Consider the following 26,325-nt stretch of genomic DNA (forward strand, 5'->3'; position numbering starts at 1 on the left):
CTATGCAGCAGCATCCAGACCAGTGCTGACTTTGGTAACCTCAGGGGAATGTAGAGAGCATCAAGAAGGCATAAGGACCCACCCAGAACAAGACGGCACCTCTAAAATCCAAATCTGGTGAAGTCATCACTGACAAAGCCAAACAGATGGAGCGCTGGGTCGAGTACTATTCCCAGCTGAGACAGGACATGCGCGACGCTAACATCATAACCTTGTATAAGAACAAAGGAGACAGAAGCGACTGCAACAATTACCATGGAATTTCCCTCCTAAGCGTCACTGGTAAACTGTTCGCTCGTGTCATCCTCAGCAGACTCCAGAAGATTGCTGAGAGGGTGTATCCCGAATCACAGTGCGGATTCTGTGAAGAGAGATCTACCGTTGACATGGTCTTCTCTCTGAGGCAGCTGCTGGAGAAATGCAGGGAGCAGAGGAAGCCACTCTATATTGCCTTCATCGACCTAACCAAGGCCTTCGACTTGGTCAGCAGGGATGGACTGTTCAAACTGCTTCGCAAGATAGGCTGTCCGCCACAGTTACTCAAGATGATCCAGTCTTTCCACGAAGACATGAGAGGAACCGTCCAATATGATGGCACATTATCGGATGCTTTCAACATCAGGAGCGGCGTCAAATAAGGATGCGTCCTTGCTCCGACATTGTTTGGGATCATCTTCGCGCTCCTCCTTAAACACGCCTTTGGATCTTCAACAGACAGCATCTTTTTTGCACACAAGATCTGATGGGAAACTGTTTAATCTTGCAAGGCTGAAAGCTAAATCTAAGGTGCGGGAAGTCCTCATCAGAAATAGGCTGTTAGCAGATGACGCTGCTGTAGTGTGACACACAGAAGACCAGCTTCAGAAGCTGCTGGATTGGTTCTCCAAAGCATGCAAGGACTTTGGGCTCTCCATCAGCCTAAAGAAGACAAAGGTACTTGCTCAGGACATAGCTGTTTCTCAATCAATCAGCATTGACAACTATACGCTGGAGGTCATCCACGAGTTCGTTTACCTTGGGTCCACCATCACTGACACGTTGTCGTTGGACACTGAGCTAAATAGGAGGATCGAAAAAGCGGCCACAACTCTGTCCAGACTCAGCGAGAGTGTGTGGAATAATAACAACAAGCTGTACACTCACACCAAAATGCAAGTCTACAGAGCCTGCATCCTCAGCACCCTCCTTTACGGCAGCAAGACTTGGACCCTGTACGCCCTCCAGGAAAAGAGGCTGAACGTCTTCCACGTGCGCTGCCTCAGGCGCATCCTTGGAATATCGTGGATGGACGAGGGATCATCATGTGATCCACCCCATTGTCCACTCCCAGCTTCTGGCAAACAGATATAGGGCCCCAGAGCCTGGGGTTGCTGCATCCTTGCCCATCTTGCCTAATGCATATCTAGGAAGAGTCTAGAAAACATTAATACATGCAAATAAACTGTCACCCAAGACTAGCTTTATATTTAAGACTTGACTTCATGTGACAGATCTGCTCTCAGGGACAGCACGTTGCAGCTGGCTGACAGAACACATACCCAGGCAGAAAGTTTAGGTCAGTGGGAAAGAGGGCCTGTTAGTGCAGGCCTAGTGCTGTCACTGTGACCCTGCACTTTCCCTGCTTAGGCAGGGTACAAAGCAATGTGGATAATTGCACAGTTGAGTGCAGAGTAGAGAGCTGTGGAGACTCTGAGATTAACAAGAGTGGCTGCTCCCTCTCCTTGGTTTGCATTGCAAATTGAAAAGGATCTCTGTTCGTCTAGCTTCTAATAATTAACCATCTTTGCTCTGTTTGCTGCAGTCTCTAGGGCTTTTCTGTGCTGCCTGCCGAGTCTGCTCTCCCCACCCATGGAGGGAGTTGTGACCCACTGACCTGGTTGGGTGCGGTACTTGCTATTTTATTTTATTCTCCACATGTACAGGTGAGGATCTGAGGCCCAGAGAAATCTAAGGTCACAAGTTTGCCAAGCCTTGAAATGCATACGCTTCCTGGGTCCCAGCCCAGTGCTTTAGCCACATTTCCTTCCTCATCGTCTGGTGGCCAGGCCATCCCTGTCTGCCTTGACTCTGTCCTACCAGCCAGAATGAGGGGGAGGAGCAGAGAACGTTGGAGAAAGTAGATGCTCCGCTTCAAAGGATGAGAGCATGAATGGTAGGGAGCACTGGTGACTAATCTCAGTGCTTTTCATGTAGCTATCTTAAAGCAGAGACCTGAGCTCAAGAGCCAGCTCTAGCATTCCAACCCTCTCTTTCCGACTGTTCTCAAAGCAGTGTTCCCTCTAATTCTTTCCTTCCATGGGTGGAAAAATTTTATGTGCGCTAAGGCATGTGCAGATGTTCACCACCAATAGAAACACATGGTGATGGCTGTGGGTACTCTGAAAATCAGCTGGGCAGCATTTCACTTTTTCCTGGGCAGCCACCAAAGCGCTCGGCCTACTGGGAACACCGCTTTCAAACCTCTTGTGCATTCGCATGGCAAGTCTGTCTTGGCCAGCTGCATGTTCTGACGGGTGATTAAAGGCATGAGCTGTACAGAGTTGCAGAGGTGTGAAAATGGCTTTCTTGGAGAGAGCTAAAGCACAGCTCTGCATTAGGATGTAGCAAACCCAGCATGCTCAAGGGAGCCAGGCTATCTGTGAATGGGGAGACCTCCCTGTGCAGACTACAGGCTGGAATCATGAGAACTGTGACTGAAGTCTTACATCACTCTGCTGCCTCTTAGTTCTCATTGAGCTTCTGTGTAAGCCCCTTCACGGGGCAAATGTTTAGCAGAGCTGCTTGGGAGGGATCTGTTATGAATTGTAGCTGGGGCCCTAAGTGGTTCACAGTTCAACAGAATCTACCACTCACTGCACAGACTCCCACATATGTGTTGCTGTCTTCAAAGCCACATTTCTTTTCCTCCCAGAGGCAAAACACTCCTCCACTCAGCTAATGTAAAGCCACAGTGCGAGACCATATACCAACATAGGAAGGAGTGGTGTGCTCCCCACCCAGAGAGCTTGCCATGCAGCTCTGACATTCAACCCACTTAATAGTGTGAAGGAAATGGCACCAAAGTAGCCATGTTCTATGAGTCTCTGCAAACTGCCACTTTGCTGCAGAACCCAGGGCTTGCCAGGCATAGGGGAAGTCCTATTGGAGTGGCAGTGGCCTTGCACACAGTCCATCCCAGTGTCAGATGTGCTCTCAGCTGGGAAGCATCCATAATACAAACAAAACACAACCACCACAGCTTGAGTGGGCATTGGTAGCACACATTTTCCATCAGCTATATTAGTATCTGGCAGGGTCAGTTAATTATCCCATATGCAGGAGCAGGACTGCTCGGAGCGGCAGGAATAGGCACAGAATTAGATACTGTGGCTTTGCATATGTGGTTTTTCCTTAGATGGGGGCGTGGGCAGGACTGTGGCATCTGTCCAGACTGTCAGTTGTGCTAATGACAAACAGCTTGAAGTTTAAGCAAAGTCTCTAACATAAAATGATTGGCAGAGGGAGACATGCAGTCTGCCCTTTCAGAACAACCTGCAGACTTCTCACTAAACGAACAAACGGACTAGGAGTGCTTGAGTGAAATAGCCTTATTTATGGAGAAGTGCGTGTGGTCAGGGTTATCGGAGAGCCATAGGGCAGGTGTGTGCTGGGAAGATGGGGGTGCAAGACAGGTAGGAATCTCATTAAAAATATGCTGGAAAGAGCTGGAGGGGTTAGGTACGCTCACCTGTAACTTGATCTTCCCTCTCAGCACATGGCAGTTCCAGCTTCACTGACATGAACTTTCCACTCCTAAATTAGACCACAGGATTTCAAGGAAAGACCTGGGTTAGTGATCACCTCATTATGGCCCCAAGTCAGTCATGGAACAAAATGAGGTCCCATATTAACTGAGAGGAAAACGTCAAATGACATGTTCAGAGTTCTTGGGGTCAGGGGCTAGGCTGGGGCACACCTTTATGTCTGTTCTCGGAAAGTCAAACCCCTGAATCGTAGACTTGTTTGCATGGGACTGACTTGCAAAGGGCTTGCACTTTTCGTACAAACTAGAGACTGTCAAGTACAGCTTAACAGCGATCAGCCATGCCAGCCGCAGCACCAGCAGTTCCATTCTCCCCTGCTGTGTGCCTCTGGTTGCCGTGGGGGTCTGTGCCAGGGGCTCTCCCTTTTTTCCTGTGTAATGGACACACAAGGAGTGTGGGGAGGCAGAGGAGAGCTGGGCTCCTGGCTCCTCAGGAGAGTGGAAAGCCGAGGGAAGAATACTTTCACTGCCAATGGCAGCATGCCTTTAACAATGTATTGCTGCTGTTATTGACGGCTCCACACGAAGGTGCAACTTGCATGTTAGTCACCTCAATGATGAGATCCTCAGGAGCCACAAAGGAGGGCCTGAACTACATGGATATGTCGTCATTTCCTTCTGGGCATCTTAGGGGTGCAGAAAATCCAGAAAGAAAATGAGTTGTGACACAGCCAGAAAACTTAACTTAGTATTATGGTGAGAAAGTCCTTTAGCATTATAGCCTCATTCAAAGCCACTGAGGCTTTGGAGACTGGCAACTGAATGACAAATCTTTTCATAAATCATAGAAGAGTAGGACTGGAAGGGACCTTGAGAGGCCATCGAGTCCAGCCCCCTGCCCTCATGGCAGGACCAAGCATTTTCTAGACCATCCCTGAAAGCCATCTATCTAACTCTTCCTAAATATCTCCAGTGATGGAGATTCTACCACTTCCCTTGGCAATTTGTTCCGGTGTTTGATCACCCTGACAGTTAGGAACTTCTTCCTAATGGCCAACCTGAACCTCCCCTGCTGCAATTTCAGTCCATTGCCTCTTGCTCTATCCTCAGAGGCAAGGAAGAACAAGTTCCCTCCCTTTGCCTTATGATAGTGATTTGTTAATCACTGATGCTTTTAAAAAACTGAAGGGACAAAAGCTTTGCTGCAGGAAGTACTAGTGTAAACAGAGCCTCCTGTCTGATTTTTGGTGGAAATTCCTGGAAGTTTGTCTGCATAGTCTGACTTTTAGCAACGGGGCTGTGTTGACACAGCCGTGTCACCGAAAGCCTTGCAATGTAGACATGTCCTTTGACTCTGGCATCTGAATTTGTGGCTCCAGTAGGTATTTGTAGCTTGGATAGTGCTGGGATAATAAAATACTTCAGCTCCATAGTTGTTCTGGTGACTTAGGGTGTGTTGATGCCTGGGGCTGGCCCACATCGACCACCTCAGGATAGCTGGGCCCTGTGGATCTGTAAGGTGGAAGGGTCCCAAAGATCAGGCTCCAGCCTGAGGCCAAGAGTCTGCACAGCAATGGAACGGTCCAAGTCCTATAAGTCTGAGTTGACTGGCACAGGCCAGCTGTTCGTAGCTCTTTGCTCTGTAGCCACATGCTGGAATTGCACTTGTGCCTTAGCAGCAAATAACATACTTATCCCACAAAAAGGTGCCTACTGGTGCATGAGAGCCTACGTCATGGAGACATGTCCTTTGGAGAAGTGTGCTTAAATATCCATTTGGCTCGCTCCCGTGTTCAGGCTACTTCTATGTTTTTTGGGAAGATTGATGAAATAAATATCAATCTTGGTATATTCTACCAGGTGAAGCTATTATATTCTGCCTAGAATTTCTTCTGCCCCTTTTGTACTTGGAAGATTAGTAGTTGAAAGCTGGTAACATAGACCTTAATTGTGATCAAACTGGTTTCCTTACTGATTTCTAAAAGGCAGCAGTATCTGACCATGCCTCTCCTCCTCTTCCATAGGTATCCGAAGTGGGTAAAGGCTCCTTGCCTTCTTGGCTGCGTTGGGAGCCGAAGAGTAGCACCTTGGAAGGCCTGCCCCTGGATACTGACAAGGGTGTGCATTACATTTCTGTAAATGCGGGGCAGCTGGAGCCCAATGGAAGTTATGTGCCCCAAACCACCAGTGTCTTTTCTATTGAGGTTCACCCTGAAGACCACAATGAACCTCAGTCAGTACGAGTGGCTTCCACAGACCAGAGTGAGGCAGCACCATTCATGTGTGGCTCGGAGGAACCAGTCACAATCCTGACTGTAATTTTGGATGCTGACTTAACAAAAATGACACCAAAGCAGAGGGTTGAACTTCTAAACAGAATGAGACGCTTCTCAGAGGTGGAACTTCATAATATGAAGTTGGTTCCTGTTGTAAATAATAGACTTTTTGACATGTCAGCCTTCATGGCTGGGCCAGGAAATGCAAAAAAGGTGGTTGAAAATGGAGCTTTACTCTCCTGGAAATTGGGATGTTCTTTGAGCCAAAATAGTGTTCCCAACATCAGTAATGTTGAGGCGCCTGCTAAAGAAGGTACCATGTCTGCACATCTTGGCTACCCTGTTGTTGGCTGGCACATTGCTAACAAGAAACCTCATCTTCCGAAGAGGATAAGGCGGCAGATCAATGCCACTCCTACACCTGTCACAGCCATTGGGCCACCCACAACTGCTATCCAAGAACCACCAACCCGAATTGTTCCCACCCCCACGTCCCCAGCCATTGCGCCTCCCACAGAAACAACAGCACCTCCCGTAAGAGAGCCTATACCATTGCCCAGGAAACCTACAGTTACCATGAGAACAAGAGGTCCCATTGTTCAGACACCAACTCTAGGACCACTTCAGCCAACCAGAGTAGTAGAAGCCACTAGTATTCTGACTGGACAGATTAGCCCAACGATGACTGGCTATGTGGAGCCTACTACTGTGGTTACCCCACCCACAACCACTACTAAGAAACCTAGAGTCACCACTCTGAAACCAGCCACACCATCAACCACAGATTCCTCTACAGCTACCACTCGAAGGGCGACCAAAAGACCAAAGACTCCTCGCCCCACCACGCCCCTTGGCGCGACCAAATCATCAGTTTCGAAGTTGGAAACTCCTTCTCCACCAACCCGCATACGCACTACTGCCAGTGGACCTTCCCGGGGCGGAGAGCCAAATGAGCCACCAAGACTGACAAACCACATTGACAGAGTGGATGCATGGGAAGGAACTTACTTTGAGGTTAAAATACCTTCTGATACATTCTATGATAAAGAAGACACTACCACAGATAAACTACAATTGACTCTAAAGTTGAAAGAGCAGAGAATGGTGGAAGAAAACTCCTGGGTCCAGTTCAATAGCACCAGTCAATTGATGTATGGAATGCCTGATCACAGCCACATAGGGAAGCATGAGTATTTTATGTACGCCATGGACAAAGGTGGCCTCTCTGCAGTGGATGCTTTTGAAATACACGTTCACAAACGGCCACATGGGGACAAGTCTCCAGTTAAGTTCAAAGCCAGATTCCATGGAGACCACAGTGTAGTGGCCAGAGACATCAACAAAAAGATTCAGTTGGTAAAGAAGCTGGCTTTTGCATTTGGCGACCGGAACAGCAGCACCATTACCTTGCAAAATATTACCAAAGGCTCGATTGTAGTGGAGTGGACAAACAACACTCTGCCCGTGGACCCGTGCCCAAAAGAACAGATCAGAGCCTTGAGTAAAAGAATCTCTGACGACTCTGGTGCTCCTAGCCCAGCCTTCTCCAATGCCTTAGAGCCGGAGTTCAGGCCAATAAACATTTCTGTGGTTGGCTCCGGCAGCTGCAGGCACATTCAGTTTATTCCAGTGGCTAGAGAGGATGGGATTCTCTCTGAAGCCACCCCGACAGTGCTGGCTGGGAAAGACCCTGAGAAGAGCAGTGAGGATGATGTGTACCTGCACACTGTGATCCCTGCTGTGGTGGTGGCTGCCATCCTGCTAATCGCTGGCATCATTGCCATGATCTGCTATCGCAAGAAGAGAAAAGGCAAACTCACCATCGAAGATCAGGCCACCTTCATCAAGAAGGGTGTGCCAATCATCTTTGCAGATGAGCTGGACGACTCCAAGCCTCCCCCTTCCTCCAGCATGCCTCTTATCCTGCAGGAGGAGAAGGCCCCTCTTCCCCCTCCAGAGTACCCAAACCAGAACATGCCCGAGACCACCCCCTTGAACCAGGACATCATTGGGGAATATACTCCATTGCGGGATGAAGACCCTAATGCGCCTCCATACCAGCCCCCCCCACCTTTCACAGCCCCCATGGAGGGCAAAGGCTCCCGCCCCAAAAATATGACCCCCTATAGGTCTCCACCTCCATACGTTCCCCCTTAACAGAGAAAAGATCCTTTGCGGAGTAGGGGCCTCTAGTGCCGTGCCAGGGTTGTCTGTAGGGACTGATGGCCTGCAAATCTATTGCCAACCAGACACCAACCACTCAGAATCCCAAACTGCAGCCAGGCCCTCTCCGGAAATGCTCGCTCCCCAGAGGGCTGGGGAGACTTTGGGACACGGATTTTATTTTTGCCTAACAGCTTTTATTTTATTCATAGAAATTTCTTGGCTCAAAAGTATTTCTGATGGCAGGCTTCTGGCCACGTCCACAGAGCAGAGCAAAGGCGTCCAGAGGGCTGTCTGGATATGCAGGCAGCACTGGGGTGGCACTCTGGGGCTCTGCTGTTTGCCTTTAACACTAACTGTACTGTTTTTTCTATTCACATGTGTCTAGCGGCAGGATGTAACACGAAAGGTAGCCTACAGTTAATGACATCCAAGGGACTGTCTCAAGTCAAGGCTGAGTTTCTACATTTAATCTGCTGTTTACCTGAAATTGTCTGTGTGGTTTATGGGACGGGGAGGGGAAGTACTTTGCTAAAAATCAGCCCCAGAGCTGTTTCAAACCCAGCTAGAGAACAGACCTAGCCCGAGTTTTTATCAGAGGAATCCTATTTTTTCACATTGTAAAATAGTCATCAGCTTTGTCAGCCTGGGTGTAGATACCCTTTGCCAAATGGCCAGGAAACTCCCTGCCCTACATGGGCCATTGCTGGCCTGCCGAGATCACCCTGCCCATGGCCTTGCTGCTGGAGAAGAGACCCCTGAGGTACCTCCAGCGAGAGTGGGGCTCAGTTAGGGTCAGAGGGACAGTCATGTGGCTGTAGTGTGGACAGGCTAGCAATGTGGGGCCCTGCCGGGCTGGGAGAAGCTTTTACGCTGCACCACTTCTACACATACATGGTAAGCACTGGGGTTTGACACACTTGGAGGTGTTTTGGCGAAGATGCAATATTTGTATGTAGTGTGATGCTATCTCCTCCCTTCCCCGTGAGCATAGTATTGGCACAGCTCCTCCTCCACCCCCTCCTGCTGTCCAACCCACCTGTGCTGTGTGTGCACAGATGCTGGCGGAGCTGTCTGGTGCTGGGACAGCCGACACACCAGAGACAGCTTAGAGTAAAACGCAAATCTAATTTTTTACTAAATTTTTGATACAGCCTCAAATTGTTTTAATAAAAATAATTAAAACTGGTACCGCTGACAGCAGTTTGTAGGAGCTTAGTTTCATGGGGTCAGCACCAGGGGCTGATGGCTTTGCTCATTTGGAGTTCTGTTTCTTAATCCTTGTCACATATTAGAGCCATGTCTCAGTTTCTTGCCTTTGTAAAATGAACTTCTGTCATTTCTCCCGCCAGGTTGGGGCTGCCCCATAGGCTGCTCCTTTGCTTTTTTTTTCCTTTGGATAATCATTTTAAGCATGGATTTTTCTTGACCGTTTGAGAACTATTTTTGGTACATTTAGAGGGAGGAAAAACCCTTTGCAATAATGAGGCCCTGCCCTGGCCAGGGCTGGCTGGGCAGGTTCTGGCTGACTTTGCACACCAAGCAGACACTTTAAGCCATATTGACTGTTTTGCAAAGTATTTTTGTGTGCTGATGTGGCCAACTACACACCAGTGTGTGACTGGAGAAAATAATATTCATCTCTTAATTGTTAGGGTAGCATTTTCCATCAGCCCTATTCCCACTTTCAAGGGAGTTTGCCTGTCAAAAGCAAGTGCTATGGCTGGTCTGGTGATGGCTATGGCCTGGCTGTCTCTGCTTCTGCACCTGTTGGGGGGTGGAGGTGTGAGGTGGGGGGTGCAAAGGACACCCAGGGCAGGGTTTTATGGGTGCTAGCTTTACTGCACATGCCAACTGTGCCTCCTCCCCAAGGGCCCCTGCAGCGGTGCTGGAGCTGAGCTGGCCTAGGAGAGGCCCTGGCTTGTCTGGGAGGGGGAATACGCTCACCCAGATGTGTGGCAGGCCGGTGCCGAGGGCAGCGGTAAAGTGCGGGTGCCTCTCCAACAGACCTGCAGTAATTCTCTCACGCCTCCCAAACAGTGCCGTTGTCCCTAGCAACAGCAGCCACTCCGTCCTGGCCATGCACAGGCGCATGCGTGTCACGCCTGGGCCTACCCGTCACCATAGGAACTGGTGGTGAAGGGGCAGTGAACAGAATAATAAGAATGGCGTTCTCAGCGGCCACCTTCCCCTTAGCACCTGTGCTCTTTGGTTCTGGCACTGCACACTGTCCTGGGGAGAGAGACTCGTGTAGTGACGTGTTCACCAACCACTGCTGTGTTTTTATTCCTTGTATGATTATTTTAAAGATGTTTTCTGCATTCTGTAAAGAATCCTATCAACTAAATAAACCCATGTACTTTACTACACTGCAGTGGCTCACCCCTCTTCCTCTGCTACTGGCCACAGCCCCGGGGCACCCCCTCCCCAAGTAGGCTCTGGGGAACAGACAGCTGCCCAGGGGAACACTGGGCTCTGTAGCTGGAGGGAGGTTGCTGAGGACATTCTGCCCCTAGCTCTGGGGTATAGGGGCTTTTATTGAGAGGCTGGTGACCTTGCGCTGCAGCACCTAACCTGACTGAGGGTAACTGCTGAGATGAGAGCGTTTCCTCTGTGGGAAGCAAATTACAGGCACCTCACTTACTGCAAGAACCTTCAGTCTGCCACAAGCATGCTACTGCCGGAGGCTGGGTGCCCATCAAGACCCACCCTCTGCCCTCCACAGGTGTGACTCCCACCCCTCCTGGTGCACACTCCAGGGCAAACTGAGCCCCTAGCTCTTTATCTCAGAGCAGAGCCGAGACAGCAATGATGTGAATTCAGCTGGGGCTGGGCTGGGCGGGGCCTTTGTGCTGGCCTGAAGGACAGGAATCTCAGCCAGGCTTTGCAAGATTTTAAACGGTTCTCCTTATGCACTGGTTTGAACACAGCTCAGCTGGGCTTTCCTCAGGCGGTTAATCTTTGGCTGTTGGGAAGCTGGTGGTTCACGTTCCGAAGGAATTGTATGCTCACTTGCCCCCTGTGCTCAAAGAAAAAGCATTTCTCGTCCAAGCAAAATTAAGACCATGTGGCTGATGCGTGCAATCCCAGCAAAGCAGCTGAGCAGGCAAATGCCTGGGCCATGGGGCCAGGGCTGGGCCAGGCCTCGAGCGAGCAGTGAGCCACTGAGAGAACAGTGATCATTTTGTACAGCTGGCAGAACATATCAAGCACCTGTTTTCAGGGACCCACTTGGCTCAAATTCAAGCTGCGCGGCATGTGACATCTCAGCCCACACTGCTGGCAGGTCCATGCCCAGCTCCTCGTGCAGAAGAGCAGCTGGACTGTGCCCTGGTGAAGCAGGAAAGGCTTGGTACAGGATCAGGCCCTCTGCCCTAGATTCAGACAAGTGAAGGAAAAGATTGAATACATCCCATGATCTTGCTTCACCACCTTGTGTACTCCAAGCATGACTTTGTCTGCTGCATGTCACGTTATGAGCTGTCCCTACCAGGAAAGTGTAGACCCCAAATTTTCTGTTCCTCAGCGTATGGGTCATGCTCTTCCAGGAACCTGGGGGCAAGGCTGGGCAGCAGGTGTTAACCATGCAACAGCCAGAGGAAGTAAAGGGAGAGAATAAGAAAATACCTTTGTTGTAGTCTGTTAAAGCATTGGGTGGGGCACCCCAGGGCCCCTGGCTGGGCACCCTCCTGCTACCTGTGTGCTAACCAGGGGCAGGAGCAGCTCTTCCACCCCAGTTCCTGTGGGAAGAGAGTTTGTGCAGCTGGCAGCATTGCTGCAACAAGCCCCAGCCCCACTGCCGTAGCTTGCCCCACATAGCTGGCAAAGCAGGAGGCAGACTCTAAGAAGGGTTTCTACAAGCATGTTAACAATCAGAGTGTTCAGCGAGGGTGTGGGCCGTTACTGGTTGAGGGAGGTAACCTAGTGACAGATGATGCAGGAAAAGCTGAAGTATTCAATCCTTTTTTTGCCTCTGTCTTCACAGACAAGATCAGTTCCCAACCTAAGGCACTAGACAGTGCAGTATGGGAAAGAGGGGGCAGCCCTCGGTGGGGAAAGAACAGGTTAAGAGCTACTTAGAAAAGGTAGATACACAAATCCATGGGTCTGGATTTAATGCATCAAAGGGCGCTGAGGGAATTGGGAGATGTCATTGCAGAGCCTTTGGCCATTATCTTTGAAAACTCATGGAGATCAGGAGAGATCCTGGATGACTGGAAAAAGGCAACTGTAGTGCCCATTTTTAAAAAAGGAAAGGAGGACAATCCAGGGAACTATAGACTGGTCAGCCTTACCTCAATCCCTGTGAAAATAATGGGAGTTGGGGGAGGGGGGGGAATCCTCAAGGAATCCATTTTGGAGCACTTGGAAGATGGGAAAGCGATCAGGAGTAGTCAACATGGATTGACCCAAGGGCAAGTCGTGCCTGACTAGTTTGATCAGCTTCTATGATGAGGTAACTAGCTCTGTGGGCATGGGGAAGTCAGTGGATGTGATATACCTTGGGTTCAGCAAAGCTTTTGTTACAGTCTCCCACAACATTCTTGCCCATAAGTTAAAGGAAGTATGGGTTGGATGCATGGACTGTAAGATGGGTAGAAAGCTGGCTTGATGGACAGGCCCAATGCGTAGTGATCAAGGGCTCAATGTCTGGTTGGTTTCAAGTGGAGTGTTGCAAGGATCAGTTACAGGGCCAGAGTTCTTCAACATCTTTGTTAGTGACCTGGATGAGGGGATGGGTTGCACCCTCAGCAAATTGGCAAATTACACAAAGCTAGGACGTCAGGTAGACACATTGGAGGGTAGGGACAGGGTCCAGAGTGACCTAGACAAATTGGAGGATTGCACCAAAAGAAATCTGAGGAGGTTCAACAAAGCCAAGTCCAGCACTTGGGCTGGAAGAATCCCAAGCACTGTTACAGGTGGGGGACTGACTGGCTAAGTAGCAGTGCAGCAGAAAAGGACATGGGGTCTACTGTGGATGAGAGGCTGGATAGGAATCAACAGTATGCCCTTGTAGCCAAAAAGGCTAATGGCATATTGGGGTGTATTAGTAGAAACATTTCCAGCAGACCTAAAGAAGTTATTGTTCCCCTCTACTTAGCACTGGTGAGGCCACATCTGGAGTATTGCATCCAGTTCTGGGCCCCTTAGTATAGAAAAATGTGGATGCATTGGAGTGGGTTCAGCAGAGGGCAACAAAAATGACTAAGGGGCTGGAGCACGACCTATGAGGAGAGGCTGTGAGATTTGGGCTTATTTAGTTAGCAGAAGAGAAGACTGAGGGGTGATTTGATAGCAGCCTTCAACTTCCTGAAGGGGGTTCTAAAGAGGATGTTCTCAGTGGTGACGGATGTCAGAACATGGAGCAATGGTCTCAAGTTGCTGAGGGAGAGGTGTAGGTTGGATGTTAGGAAAACCCACTTCACCAGGAGGGTGGTGAAGCATTGGAATGTTACACCTAGAGAGGTGATGGAATCTCCATCCCTAGAAATTTTTAAGTCCTGGTTTGACATACTCCTGGCCGGGATGACTTGAGTGGGCATTGATCCTGCATTGGGCAGGGGGCTGGACTGGATGACCTCCTGAGGTCCCTTCCAGCCCTAGGATTCTATGATTCTAAAGGCCAAACTGTTCAGCTGGCCCCATCCCTCAGCTTTGGCTTCCTCCCTGTCCCACTACACATCACTCAATTGTCCCTCCTTGGGCTCAGCAAAGGTAGGAGGGAAGTGTGTGCTCTGTAGGGCTCCCTTAGTTCTCCTAGGCCAGCGCTTCTCTCTTCAGCATCAGCTGCATTTGAAGTAAAATGCTGCTGAGCTTTCCTGGCTGTTCCTAAACTGCCTGGGCAGCAGGCCAGGCTCCAGCCCATCTCCCAGCTGCTCCAGACCCTTCTCTACAAGCTCTGGCTTCACCCTGCATTGCCTGAGATTGGCACATGTTGTCCATGGCACCACAAAGTCATGAGACCTCATCATCAGTCTCCAGGGATGGGCCAAGCTGTTGGTTGTAGCACAGAAGTAGGATGTGGGCAGACACTGCTCTGTACCTGGGTCCTCCCTGCAGTCACCTATCCAGGCAGAGCTCTGGGCAACTGTGTGGGCTGTCTCTTTAGATGCCTGTGGGGAGCATTGGGTGCTGTCTACTCTGTGCCCCCTGGAGTCCTTATTGTAACCCTCATACCTGTCTGGTTTTTAGTTGTTGCCCCCTGACTTTGGCTGAACCCTGGGTTCAGTAGCTCCTCCCCAGGCTCAGGGAGGGGAGTGCCAGGCCCCCAGCTCTGCTCCTACTACAGGGCAGAGTGGGTGCAGCAAGAGACAGGAAGACAGGCAATTTTTAGACCCTGTGGGTGGGGAGTTAATTTGGTCCTTTCAGGTGGTTTGTGCTGTTGGCTACCTCCCCCAGCACTGCTTCCGCCTGCCCTAGCTCCCAGAAGGGCTCAGCCAAAGAGCTGCATTTTCACTGGAAACTGCTGCTTCAGCTTGGGCTCACCTCCTCTGGTCCAGTTCAGAGCCCAGTGTTGAGCCCTTCTCTCGAAATGATGGTGCTCTCTGCCCCCCGGCCCACTCTGGAGGCTTGGCTTTCCCAAGCCCTGTCCACACAGCCCCAGAGGCCCCCCCCCCACCCCCCCACCCCCACAGAGCAGAGGCCAGCTGGGCCTGGGCCCGGGCCCTGACGGCTCAAAGTGAGCAACAGGAACAAGGGCACAGTGGCTGTTGTGCTGCTCTGTGTGGGAGCTGCCTCCTGCTGGGTCTACGCCCTTCCTGCCCCTGCCATACGAGCAGCGCCCCAGCCAGGCGTACACCTCCACCGAGGCAGGGTTAGGACCCCATCCCTGCTACTCTGGGCAGCCCTGTCTGGGCAGGCATTGCTTAAGACCTCATCAAGGCTCTGCCCCCATAGAGACCCAGCAGAATTCAGTAAAGTGGTTGGGGGAAGAGAGCAGCCCATGGCAGCTGCAGAGGGGGACTCAGGCTGCCCCCAGATGTGGGGCTGGAGAGCTGCAGGCTGTGGACTTGACCTGGGGGTCAGGAACCATGACCCACCCTTCTGGTCCCAGGGCCTGTGGCTCACTCCCAGCTTCACACTGGCAGCTGGGGCAGCACAGTGGGGCTCTGTTCAGGCAGCAGCCCCCAGGGAGGGGCTGGTACTGAAAGCAGTAGCCCTGGCCCTGGGAAAGGAGTGGGGTTTGGCACCAAGGGCCTGACAGGTGTGAGGCTGCCCGTTGGCCAGGCTCCGAGGAAGAGGGCAGCTGGGGTGGCCTGCTCAGGCCAGGCCAGAGAACAGCGCAGTGCTCCTTGATAAGTGTGACCCGTGTTCCCAGAGAGTGTTTGGCAAGAGCTCAGCAGTGGAGGAGCATGAACACCAGCTAGACCCACTCAGACTGGTTCCAGCCCCCGTCTGTGCCCCTCACTCCCCACCGGCAGCCCCTGCCGGCCCAGCCTGGGGCGCCCCCAGAGCTCTTTGTCTGTGCCCCTCACTCCCCACCGGCAGCCCCTGCCGGCCCAGCCTGGGGCGCCCCCAGAGCTCTTTGTCTGTGCCCCTCACTCCCCACCCGCAGCCCCTGCCGGCCCAGCCTGGGGCGCCCCCAGAGCTCTGTCTGTGCCCCTCACTCCCCACCCGCAGCCCCTGCCGGCCCAGCCTGGGGCGCCCCCAGAGCTCTTTGTCTGTGCCCCTCACTCCCCACCCGCAGCCCCTGCCGGCCCAGCCTGGGGCGCCCCCAGAGCTCTGTCTGTGCCCCTCACTCCCCACCCGCAGCCCCTGCCGGCCCAGCCTGGGGCGCCCCCAGAGCTCTGCCTGTGCCCCTCACTCCCCACCCGCAGCCCCTGCCGGCCCAGCCTGGGGCGCCCCCAGAGCTCTGTCTGTGCCCCTCACTCCCCACCCGCAGCCCCTGCCGGCCCAGCCTGGGGCGCCCCCAGAGCTCTGTCTGTGCCCCTCACTCCCCACCCGCAGCCCAGACCGGAGGTTCTCCTGCAGCCCACGACGCCACCCCACGCACTCAGCTTGGGCCGCCGGCTCCTCCGCCCACCCCGCGTCTCTGGTCAGAGGGCGACACCTGGCGGTGACGGCTGGGTCCTGCCCGGCCTGCCCCGCTCAGCCCAGCAGCGAGCGTCCCTTGCAGTGCCGGGCTGCGGGCACCAAGCGCGACGCCCCAGCAGCCCATCGCCGCTGGTCCCGGGCAAGTGGGTTCGGGCTCCAGTCCCGTGAGTGACAGCTGTGCGAGGAGAGCCCCCGTGACCCAGCCCCCAGCGCTCCCCAGGACCGCCAGTGTTCCCCAGCGCTCCACAGCACCCTCCAGCGTCCCCCAGAGCTCCCAACGCTCCCCCGCGCTCCCCAGTGCCCCCCAGCACCCTCCGGTGTTCCCCAGTGTCCCCCAACACCCCCAGTGGTCCCCACACTCCCCAGTATCCCCAGCGCTTCCCAGTGTTCCCCAGTGCCCCCCAGCACCCTCCGGTGTTCCCCAGTGTGCCCCAGCACCCCCAGTGGTCCCCACACTCCCCAGTATCCCCAGCGCTTCCCAGTGTTCCCCAGTGCCCCCCAGCACCCTCCGGTGTTCCCCAGTGTCCCCCAGCACCCCCAGTGGTCCCCACACTCCTCAGTATCCCCAGCGCTTCCCAGTGCCCCCCAGCACCCTCCGGTGTTCCCCAGTGTGCCCCAGCACCCCCAGTGGTCCCCACACTCCCCAGTATCCCCAGCGCTTCCCAGTGTTCCCCAGTGCCCCCCAGCACCCTCCGGTGTTCCCCAGTGTCCCCCAGCACCCCCAGTGGTCCCCACACTCCCCAGTATCCCCAGCGCTTCCCAGTGTTCCCCAGTGCCCCCCAGCACCCTCCGGTGTTCCCCAGTGTCCCCCAGCACCCCCAGTGGTCCCCACACTCCCCAGTATCCCCAGCGCTTCCCAGTGTTCCTCAGTGCCCCCCAGCACCCTCCGGTGTTCCCCAGTGTCCCCCAGCACCCCCAGTGGTCCCCACACTCCCCAGTATCCCCAGCGCTTCCCAGTGTTCCTCAGTGCCCCCCAGCACCCTCCGGTGTTCCCCAGCACCCCCAGTGGTCCCCACACTCCCCAGTATCCCCAGCGCTTCCCAGTGTTCCTCAGTGCCCCCCAGCACCCTCCGGTGTTCCCCAGCACCCCCAGTGGTCCCCACACTCCTCAGTATCCCTAGCGCTTCCCAGTGTTCCCCAACGCTCCCCAGCACCCCCCAGTGTTCCCCCGCGCCCCCCAGCACCCTCTGGTGTTCCCTAGTGCTGCCCCGCGCTCCCCAGTGTTCCCCACCACCCCCCAGTGCCTCCCAGCACCCTCCAGCGTTCCCCATTGCCCCCCCGCGCTCCCCTGTACCCCCAGAGCTCCTCGGTGTTCCCCAGCGCTCACCAGTGCCCCCCAGCGGTCCCTAGTGCCACAGCCCCCGTGCCCCCAGCGCCCCGCCCTCCGCCACGCGCAGGCGCAGTCTTCAGCGAGCCGTTTCCATGGAGACTGGAGGGGCGAGGCCTGTTCTCCGCCAGTCCCGCCGCGGAGCCATATTGGATGGAGCCGAGCCCGGGACACGAAGCGAGGTGAGAGCGACCCCGCCCCCCGACGACCCCCCCGCGGTGAGAGCGGCCCCGCCCCCCGACGACCCCCCGCTCCCCAGCGGTGAGAGCGACCCCGCCCCCCCAGCGGTGAGAGCGACCCCCGCTGCCCCCCTAGCAGTGAGAGTGGCCCCGACCCCCGCTGCCCCCCCAGCGGTGAGAGCGGCCCCCCCCGACCCCCTGCCGGCCCCCCCGCGGTGAGAGCGACCCCCCGCCCCCCCAGCGGTGAGAGCGGCCCCCCGCCGACCCCCCTGCGGTGAGAGTGACCCCGACCCCCCGCCGGCCCCCCCGCGGTGAGAGCGACCCCCCGCCCCCCTCAGCGCCCCCATCCCATCCATGTGTGGAATTAATATTGCTCGGGGCACAGTGTGTGCACCCCTGGGAGCGGAGGGGCGGTTACAGGGACCCCCGGGAGCGGGGGGGTGGGCGGAGGGGCGGTTACAGAGACCCCCAGGAGTGGGCGGGCGGAGGGGCGGTTACAGGGACCCCTGGGAGCGGGCAGGCGGGTGGAGGGGCAGTTACAGGGACCCCCGGGGGCGGAAGGGCGACTACAGGCACCCCCATGAGCGGGTGGGAGGAGGGGTGGTTACAGGGACCCCGGGGTGGGGGGTGGGCAGGTGGAAGGGCGGTTACAGGGACCCCAGGAGCGGGTGGGCGGAGGGGCTCTTACAGGAACCCCCGGGAGCAGGCGGGCAGAAGGGCGGTTACACTGACACCCCAGGAGCAGACGGGCAGAAGGGTGGTTACACGGACCCACGGGAGCGGGCAGGCAGAGGGGCGGTTACAGGGACCCCAAGTGTGGGCGGAAGGGCGGTTACAGGGACCCCCGGGAGCGGGTGGGCAGAAGGGCGATTACACAGACCCTTGGGAGCGGGTGGGCGGGCGGAGGGGTGGTTACGGGGACCCCTGGGAGCGGGCGGGCAGACGGTTACAGGGACCCCCGGGAGCGGGCAGGCAGGCGGAGGGGCAGTTGCAGGCACCCCTGGGAGCGGGTGGGCGGAGGGATGTTTACAGGGACCCCCAGGAGTGGGTGGGCAGGTAGAGGGGCGGTTAAAGGGACCCCTGGGAGTGGGCAGGTGGTTACAGGGACTCCTGGGACCGGGTGGGCAGAGGGGTAGTTACAGGGACCCCTGGGAGCGGGTGGGCGGAGGGGCTGTTACAGGGACCCCCGAGAGCAGGCAGGCAGGCAGAGGGGCGGTTAAAGGGACCCCCGGGAGTGGGCAGGTGGTTACAGGGACCCCTGGGAGCGGGTGGGTGGAGGGGCAGGTACAGGGACCCCCAGAAGTGGGCGGGCAGGCAGAAGGGCAGTTAAAGGGACCCCCGGGAGCGGGCGGGTGGTTACAGGGACCCCTGGGAGCGGGTGGGCAGAGGGGTAGTTACAGGGACCCCTGGGAGCAGACGCCCGGTTTCAGGGACACCCCCCCCACTGGGCGCTGCTCTGAGTCGCTGTTCCTGCCTTGCAGCCCATGGGCCGGCCCCGCCCCATGTGCCATGCGCAGCCCTGTGGCCCTGCAGGTGGGAGACATGAAGACGGACCTAGCCCGGCCTGGTGTGATGGTCATGGACGTGGCCTTGCCCAGCCAGCCGCTGGATGTATGTGGGGTGGGGTGGGACAGGGAAGGGGGCTGGGTGCAGGGCAGGGTACACATGGGAAGGCGGCCTGGGCTACCAAGGGCCCCACCTTCCAGAAGGAGGGCGGCATCGGCATGCCTGGAGCAGCAGTGAGTGCAGGTCAGCACCCACTTGGGTGCCATGCCTGGGTGCGGTTTTCAGGACAGGTGGCAGGCAGCTGAGGGGCAGCATTGAGACATGTACCCAGGGACCCCAGTGCCATGGGGGTGTGACCAGCTCCTGCTGCGCCCGGACCGGGCGCCGTGCCCAACACATGCTGGGGTGTGGTGTCCTGTGAACAGAATAAACAGCCACCTGGGAAGGCGCTGCTGCTGAAACACAGCATTTGCTGGCTGAGTGGCCGGAAGCCGTGGTACTCTGGGGGCTGCAGGACGCTCCTGGGCACTGTGGAAGGGAAGATGTCGCTGCCCCCAGACGTGGCTGGGTGGGAGGACTGCAGACAGGCATGACGATTGCACGCCACAGCACCACAAAGGCACAGGCTTTGCGTGCAGCTGGCCGTGTGGGGAACAGCTGGACACTTGGGCACCTAATGCAGCATGCTGCAGGCAGCTCTTAATGCTGGCCTTTCCCAGGCCAGAGTGCGGAGCTGGGAAGTTTTAGGCCTGCTAGTGACCTAGCCTGACACGGAGCCATGATAATGGCAGGGGAGGTGAGAGAGAGCACTGCTGGCATACCCAGTTCTCCTGTCTCCAGGATTAGCAAAGGGACTGGGTTTCAGGGCAGTGACCAGAGGCAGGCAATGCAGAGACACAGCCATCTCCCTGGGCCTAGGGGCACAGCCAGACAAGAATGGCTTTGAAGCTGGCTTCTAAATATAAGCAGCCTGTGTCCAAGCATCTTCAGCACAGGTGGGTTTTCCAGTAAGGCTGTATTTCTATGTGCTCTGGCAAATGGGGGGCCCAGAGAGACACAGATGGTGAGGCCCCAAGGAGCATCTAGCCAGATGTGTGGCATATCTCAGGCCAGAGAACAGCCTGGCTCATTGCTAGAGCAGCTCTATGAACGCTGTCCAATCTGGGTTTTTGTAGCGGAGGGTGTGGAGAATCCAGAACTGGGGAGCCAGGCAGCTCCAGGCCAGTTGTGACTGGACTCGCTGGTGTCTTAAATATGTGGCTTATCGGAGGCCCAGCGGATTGCTCCTCCCCGTGGGTGCTGGCTCTTGCTGTGTGCATACCTGCCTGTCTACACGGGGAGCTGGCTGCCCACGTGGGGCAGGCTTGTGACCTGCGGCTCGTTTGTCTCAGTTGCAAGAGATCGTCTTTAAGAACTTCTACACAGCTTTCCTTTCGGTGCGGGTGCAGCGGCGCCATTCCTCAGGTGCAGGGCGCGAGGGTCCCAGGAAGTGGGTCACCTGCTTGCGGAATCACTGCCTGATGCCTAACCCGCACTCGGAGGCCGGCTCCCAGGATTACTTCTCTCTCTTCAGGCATCAGGTAGGCAACACCCAGCTCCCCGGGCACGCACCCCCCCACCCAGTACAAGCCCACAGTACGCCATAGTGCACTGCTCCTCCCTCAGTGAGGAAAGGGTGTACCACAGCCCTTTGTGTGCTGGTTGCCACGCACTGGCTTAGGTAAAGCACAACTACATTCATTAAGTACCGAAGAGAGACCTGAGGTGATTATGAGGTGTAGCAGCCGGAGCAGAGCCGATCACCCAGCAACCACAAACCGAACTGCATGTGCTGCAGGGAGAGGGTGTGAACGGGAAGAGTCTCACCCCAGTGATGGAACAAGCAGGCTGCAGACTCTCATGGCCTAGCAGCTTGCTTACAGCCTGGAACCCCCAGCAGTGGCGTTCCCAGGCTGGAGACCCCTCCCCACAGCCCTTCCCCCAGGTGCTTCCGGGAGCCTTCTTGGGTGACGAGTGAAGAGCCCCAGGTGCTGCCTCTCTCCACCTTATACAGCTTTTGCATATGGCTGGAGCCCTTGGCTCCCAAGCCTGGTTCCTCTGCCAGTCAGTGGGAAACTACTGGGATACCACCTTGGTGGTTTTATCCCACGTCCTCCTAGAGTCAGAACAGCCATCACGATGCCCAGGCTGTCTGCGCCTTCCCCAGGTGACGGGGAGTTGGAAGTAAGCTTCTCCTAAGGCATATTGGCCCATCACTATGAGTAGGCCCTTCCCGGCTGGCTGTCTAGACTGGCAGCATGCCGTCTGGCCGGCATTCCCCAGGGTAACAATGTGTGACTGCAGGTATGTAGCCAATGCTTATAACATGGGACACATGATTCCCACACACACACAAGAGAACCCTGTTCGGCCCATCATAGCTTTTCCAGTGGTCCCTGTTGCCTAAAATGCATCCAAATTAGGCCACCATTGTTTCACAGTAGCATCACCGTGAAGAATCTGAGGTGCAGTGTCACAACCCTGCAAGCAGCACAATGTTAGGGACCACCCTGAGCTGTCAGTTCTCGTACACCGGGCAGGATAAGGACGATTCTTGGTACCCCTCTATAATGCCTCCTGTCCTGCCATCCCACCTGGGGCTGTGCTGTGCCCCATAACTCCGCTCCTCCCCAGAGCCGGCAGCCCTTGTGCCCCTGGCTCTCAGTAAGTGGCACCCAGCCCCTCACTGCAGCACAGCTCTTGCTGCCCTGTTGTCTCTGGCAGATGTTATGTGATGTGGATCAGGTGACAGCTGTGCGTTTGATTCTTCGCCAGCCTTCACCCGTTTGGCTGCATTTCACCCTGGAGGAGCTGCAGCTTTATCCCAGGGGTCAGCAGGTGAGTGACTGCTGAAGCTGGTGGCGGGGCAGTGGCAGGCTGCCCTTTGCCCACACACAGAGTGCTGCCCAAAGCTGCCAGTGCCTAGTGAGAATGGCATCACCCCAGCCCTGCCAGCCACATGGCATCTAGCCTGCAGGACTCCTTTGGGACCCTGCCCATCCTCTCTGCCTTGGGCTGCTCCCGCAGAGTTTGGTGAGGTTTGGAAGCAGCTGCCGGTCCCCGGGCGTGCTGTCTCCGCTCACTTGCCATACCCCTCTCAGGAGTACAGAATCCATGGCAGGCCTGCCCCAGACGCTGGGCTTGACATGTGAGGCTCCTTCCAGAGCCTAGGGGTTCGGTGGAATGCTGCTTGCAGCCTGGGCCGTGTCACGTCACCTCTGTGGACCTAGCTTTTTGGTCAGTGGGGTCTGTCTCTGCAGCCCAGGGCATATTTCTTGCAGCGTCTGCTGTCATTGGCTTGGCCCCAGCACTGATCAGCTGCCTGTGCTGTGACTCACCGTTTGTACCACCAGGATTATGAAGACAGAGCAGACTGCCTTGGGACCTCAGCTGGGGCAGCCACGTGCTCTGGCCAGACCTATGCTCCCAGCTCCAGTGTGGGTCCCTTGGCCTGTGCAACCTGTGTTGAAAACAGCAGCAGGGATGGGAGGGAGGCAGCCAGTCCCTGTGAGTGCCAGGAATCCTGGCATGGGGGGCTTTGCTCTGCTTACCTGTCATTTTTGACCTCTTCCAGAGCCTGCAGACACACTTCCCCTCTTGGCTGTCCCGCCTGGCCCCCCAGCAGCCACCGGCAAACCTGCACGGGGTAAGAAGGATTCTTACAAGCAGAGGAGGGGCTAGGGTTTCCCAGGGAGCAGCAGTGAAGGTTGGGGTGTCCCATTGGGAATATCAATGAGTGGTTCCTAGCTGGAGGGGTGAGGAGACCTGTGGGGGGCGGGGTTTCCCCGAGGGAAGAGCAGAGTCCCAGTCAGGGTGGGGTTTTCTGGGAGGGGCAGTGGTCCCCTGCTGCAGACTGTTCAGCTGGGCAGGGCAGGCAGGTACAGTGGGATCTGTGCACACGGCGCTGCACTGCAGGAAGTGGAGGGAGCACTTGGCCTCTGGGGAGTGGGAAAGGTGGGGAGCATGTTGGGAGTGAACTGGTGTGGTGTGCTGTAGCTGAGCAGGGCATGGCTGGGCCAGGGGGACAGGCATGGCAGTGGGTGCTGGGCAAGCACCGGTCAGCTCTCCCTGCAGGAGTACATGGCCTGTTTGTGCTCCTCTCACATGCACGTCCTAAACCACAGTGCTACCAGCCAGCTGGCAAGGCCGCTCAGCGAGCTTGGTGGGTGAATTGCAAAGGTGTGTTTGACTGTGCACTTTGAAAGCCAGTCCGCTGTTGACTCATTCCCAAGCTCGCCCCGATCGGAGCACAGAAACAAGCCCCTGGCCGTTTAGCTAGCCAACTTCACACAAGGGACTCTTCTTAGCTGCCTACAGAGACAGCTGCTCGCTGAATAACTTGGACCTCAACTGCCCCAGGTGTGTCTTCCCTGCTTGGGTAGTTTGCAACCAGCAGAAGACCAGATCCATCAACCAGGAGTAGGGGTCTTGCCCTGACTCTGGGTGACCAGCTGGCAGCTGGGCCTTCCCCAGCACAGCCCGCGGAGCATTGCCTGTCTTTGGACTGGCTGTGTTGTTGATGCTCAGCCTCTGCAGGGCTGCAGGTGGAAATCCAGCAGTGGGTGTCCAAGAGAGAACACCTCTGGGGCCTGGGTCAGACCAGGAAAACAGAGAGAGCAGCTGTCGTGGATTTCAGCTCTCCTAAGGGCTCCCCTGGCTGAGAGCACCCTGCAGGCTGTGCTGAGATGGGTGGAAAGCTTGGCAAAGTGGGCATCCTGGGAGCTGTGCTCTGAGAGGCTCTGCAACGTGGGCAGCCGGGGTTGGGCAGTGAGAACCAAGGGGTGACTAGGTGGGAGGTGATGGAGACTCAAGTTGGGGATAGGAATTCCAGGTAACACTGAGTTTTGAGGGGGTCCCCAGTGGTGCAAGTGGGGCTGAGTGGTGGGATGGTACAGCTGTAGCTCAGTGGGGAGTTGGAGACCTTGGTGGGGGTAAGGAGGGCTTGGTGGCACAGCTGAGTAGGGGTTGGCTACCCAATGGGGAGGTGGGGGTGGGGCAGTGGCATAGCTAAATAAGTGGTTGGATACCCAGTGGTGTTAAGGGGGCCCTGGTGGCACAGCTGAATAGGGGGTTGGATACTCAGTGGGGGGTGAGGGGGCTCCAGTGACACATCTGAGTAGGGGTTTGGATACCCGGTGGTGTTGAGAGGGCCCTGGTGGCACAGATGAGTTAGGGGGTCGGATGCTCGGTGGGGTGAGGGAGCTCCGGTGGCACAGATGAGTAGGGGGTTGGATGTGCAGTGGAGGTGAGGGGACCCCAGTGGCACATCTGGGTAGGGCGTGGGATACCTGGTGGTGTTGAGGGGGCCCTGGTGGCACAGCTGGGTAGGGGGTGGGATACCCGGTGGGGGTGATGCGACCCCAGTGGCACAGCTGGGTGGGGGGTCGGATACCCTGTGGGGTGACGTGACCCCGGTGGCACAGTGTAGCAGAATAGGAAGTTGGAAACCTGTTGGGGTGGGGCCCTTGGCAGCGTTGAGTGAGGGTGAGGGGGCAGCTCAGCTGGCTGAGGCACAGTCCTGGCAGTGCCATGCCATTCCATGCCATGTTGGCTGGGGCAGCCAGAAGTGCTGTGTGTGGTGCTTTCCCAGTCCTTCCCCTGCTTTGTGATTTGCTGGTCAGCTTGCAGTGCCTCGTGCACTGGGCAAGGTGTGGCTGTGAGAGCTGCTGCTTGTGTGGCAGTAGGACCTGGAGGTCCAGTTGTGCCAGCGGCGCCCACAGGGCTGGTGTCTGAAAGACAGAGCGTGCTGGCGCAGTGAGATGAAGTGGGCTTGGGGAGAGCGGGAGAACATGAGTGCAGGCCTGATTTCTCCACAGCCTTCCTGGTTGGGGCCAGCGTCCATGGGCAGCCAGGAGGTGTGGCATTGAAGTCACAGCTCTCTGGTCTGTTGGAGCTGCTGTCAGAAATGGCCCTTGTTTGCCTGCAGGGTGTCCCTGACCCAGAGAAGGTGTCTACCGAAGTCCAGCGGCTGTGGGTGCTAACGGAGATGATCCGCGCCAACCAGACTGTGGCCCGGATTGGGCGCTTCGATGTGAGCCTCCAGTTAGCTCTCTCCAGTCCCACTGGGGCTGGCCCCTGCTCTGAGCTTGATGCATGGCCCAGCAGGCGCCAAAGGGGTGGGGCGGGGTTGGGCAGTGCAGGGTGTACCAGTCACCAGAGCTGCTCCCTGCTGGCTGTGCTGTGTGAAATGCCAGCAGGCTGCTGGGTTCAGGGGCAGCTTTACCAGCAGCAGGGAACTCTTCTGCCCCCATCTCAGCCTCCCAGTGTTTCAGCTCCCATCCCCTGCCATGGAGGAGGCATGAGGGCTCTCAGCTCCTGCAGTCCCAGCTGCTGTCCCTAGTGGGCATGTCCAGGCTTTGAGCACTGGCAGTCCCAGCTGCTGTGGTGGGGAAGAGCTGGGTCTCTGCTGTTTCTGGGTGGGAAAAGGAACGTGGGGGTGCGTCAGGGTCTCTTGGCCCCTCCACTCCCAGCAGTTGTCCCCAGGGAGCTGTCTGGGCTTTGGGCACTGACAGTCCCAGCAGCGGTGGGAGGCTTGGGTGGGAGAAGTGGTGTTCTGGGGGCTCTGGGCTCCTCCACTCCCAGGAGCTGCCCTCGGGAGCATCGGGAGTTTCAGCTCCTGCAGTCCCAGCCAGCAGGAGGCAGTAGGCGGCCTGACAGGTGATGCTGCTCTCTGTTCCAGGTCGATGGCTGCTACGACATCAATCTGCTTTCCTACACCTGAGCTCAGCCCACGGCTGGCTGCCTGCACTTGCCGCCTGCTCAGTATGTTCCCTTTGGTGCTGATCAGAGCCTGCCTCAGCGTTTCCAGTTCACAAGGGTTGTTCTTGCTCGCTCTTTGTTCGGTGCTCCTCAGCCTCCTGCATGGCCTCTCTCAGGCAGTAGCCAGAACCTGCTGTCCACCAGCCCTGCAGCTCTCTGGGGCCAGTGCCTGCACAAGCTTCCTGTTGCAGGGTGGCAGGTGTCCCCCAGCCTCTTGATCCAGGCGCTCTGTAGCTGGGAGTATGTAGCACAGCACCCCCCACCGAGGAAGAACAGATGAGTGCTGCTGCTGATGGG

At 56.2% G+C, this 26,325-nt stretch overlaps 2 protein-coding genes across 5 annotated transcripts in view; both read left to right on the forward strand.

The window, feature by feature from the left end:
• Positions 1-10,550, forward strand: part of DAG1 (dystroglycan 1) — a 108,102-nt gene extending 97,552 nt beyond the window's left edge. For all 3 annotated transcript variants that reach the window (XM_075006026.1, XM_075006027.1, XM_075006028.1), the window contains exon 3: positions 5,767-10,550. In XM_075006026.1, coding sequence (XP_074862127.1) covers positions 5,767-8,175 — 2,409 coding nt within the window. In that variant the 3' untranslated portion in view covers positions 8,176-10,550. The remainder of the gene's footprint in view (positions 1-5,766) is intronic.
• A 7,074-nt stretch (positions 10,551-17,624) lies between these two features.
• On the forward strand, positions 17,625-26,072 carry NICN1 (nicolin 1, tubulin polyglutamylase complex subunit). 2 transcript variants are annotated; one of them, XM_075006040.1, is made up of 7 exons: positions 17,625-17,727; positions 19,206-19,335; positions 20,622-20,810; positions 21,994-22,107; positions 22,844-22,915; positions 25,196-25,300; positions 25,949-26,072. In XM_075006040.1, exons 1-7 carry the CDS (start codon positions 17,699-17,701, stop codon positions 25,988-25,990), a joined length of 681 nt encoding a protein of 226 aa, XP_074862141.1. In that variant the 5' UTR covers positions 17,625-17,698; the 3' UTR covers positions 25,991-26,072. The 2 variants fall into 2 exon arrangements, with proteins under 2 accessions (XP_074862141.1, XP_074862143.1); XM_075006042.1 differs by having other exon boundaries at positions 22,045-22,107.
• The last annotated feature ends 253 nt before the right edge of the window (positions 26,073-26,325 follow it).

The sequence above is a fragment of the Carettochelys insculpta genome, chromosome 11, assembly GCF_033958435.1.
Source record: "Carettochelys insculpta isolate YL-2023 chromosome 11, ASM3395843v1, whole genome shotgun sequence".
NCBI classification, from domain to species: Eukaryota; Metazoa; Chordata; order Testudines; family Carettochelyidae; genus Carettochelys; species Carettochelys insculpta.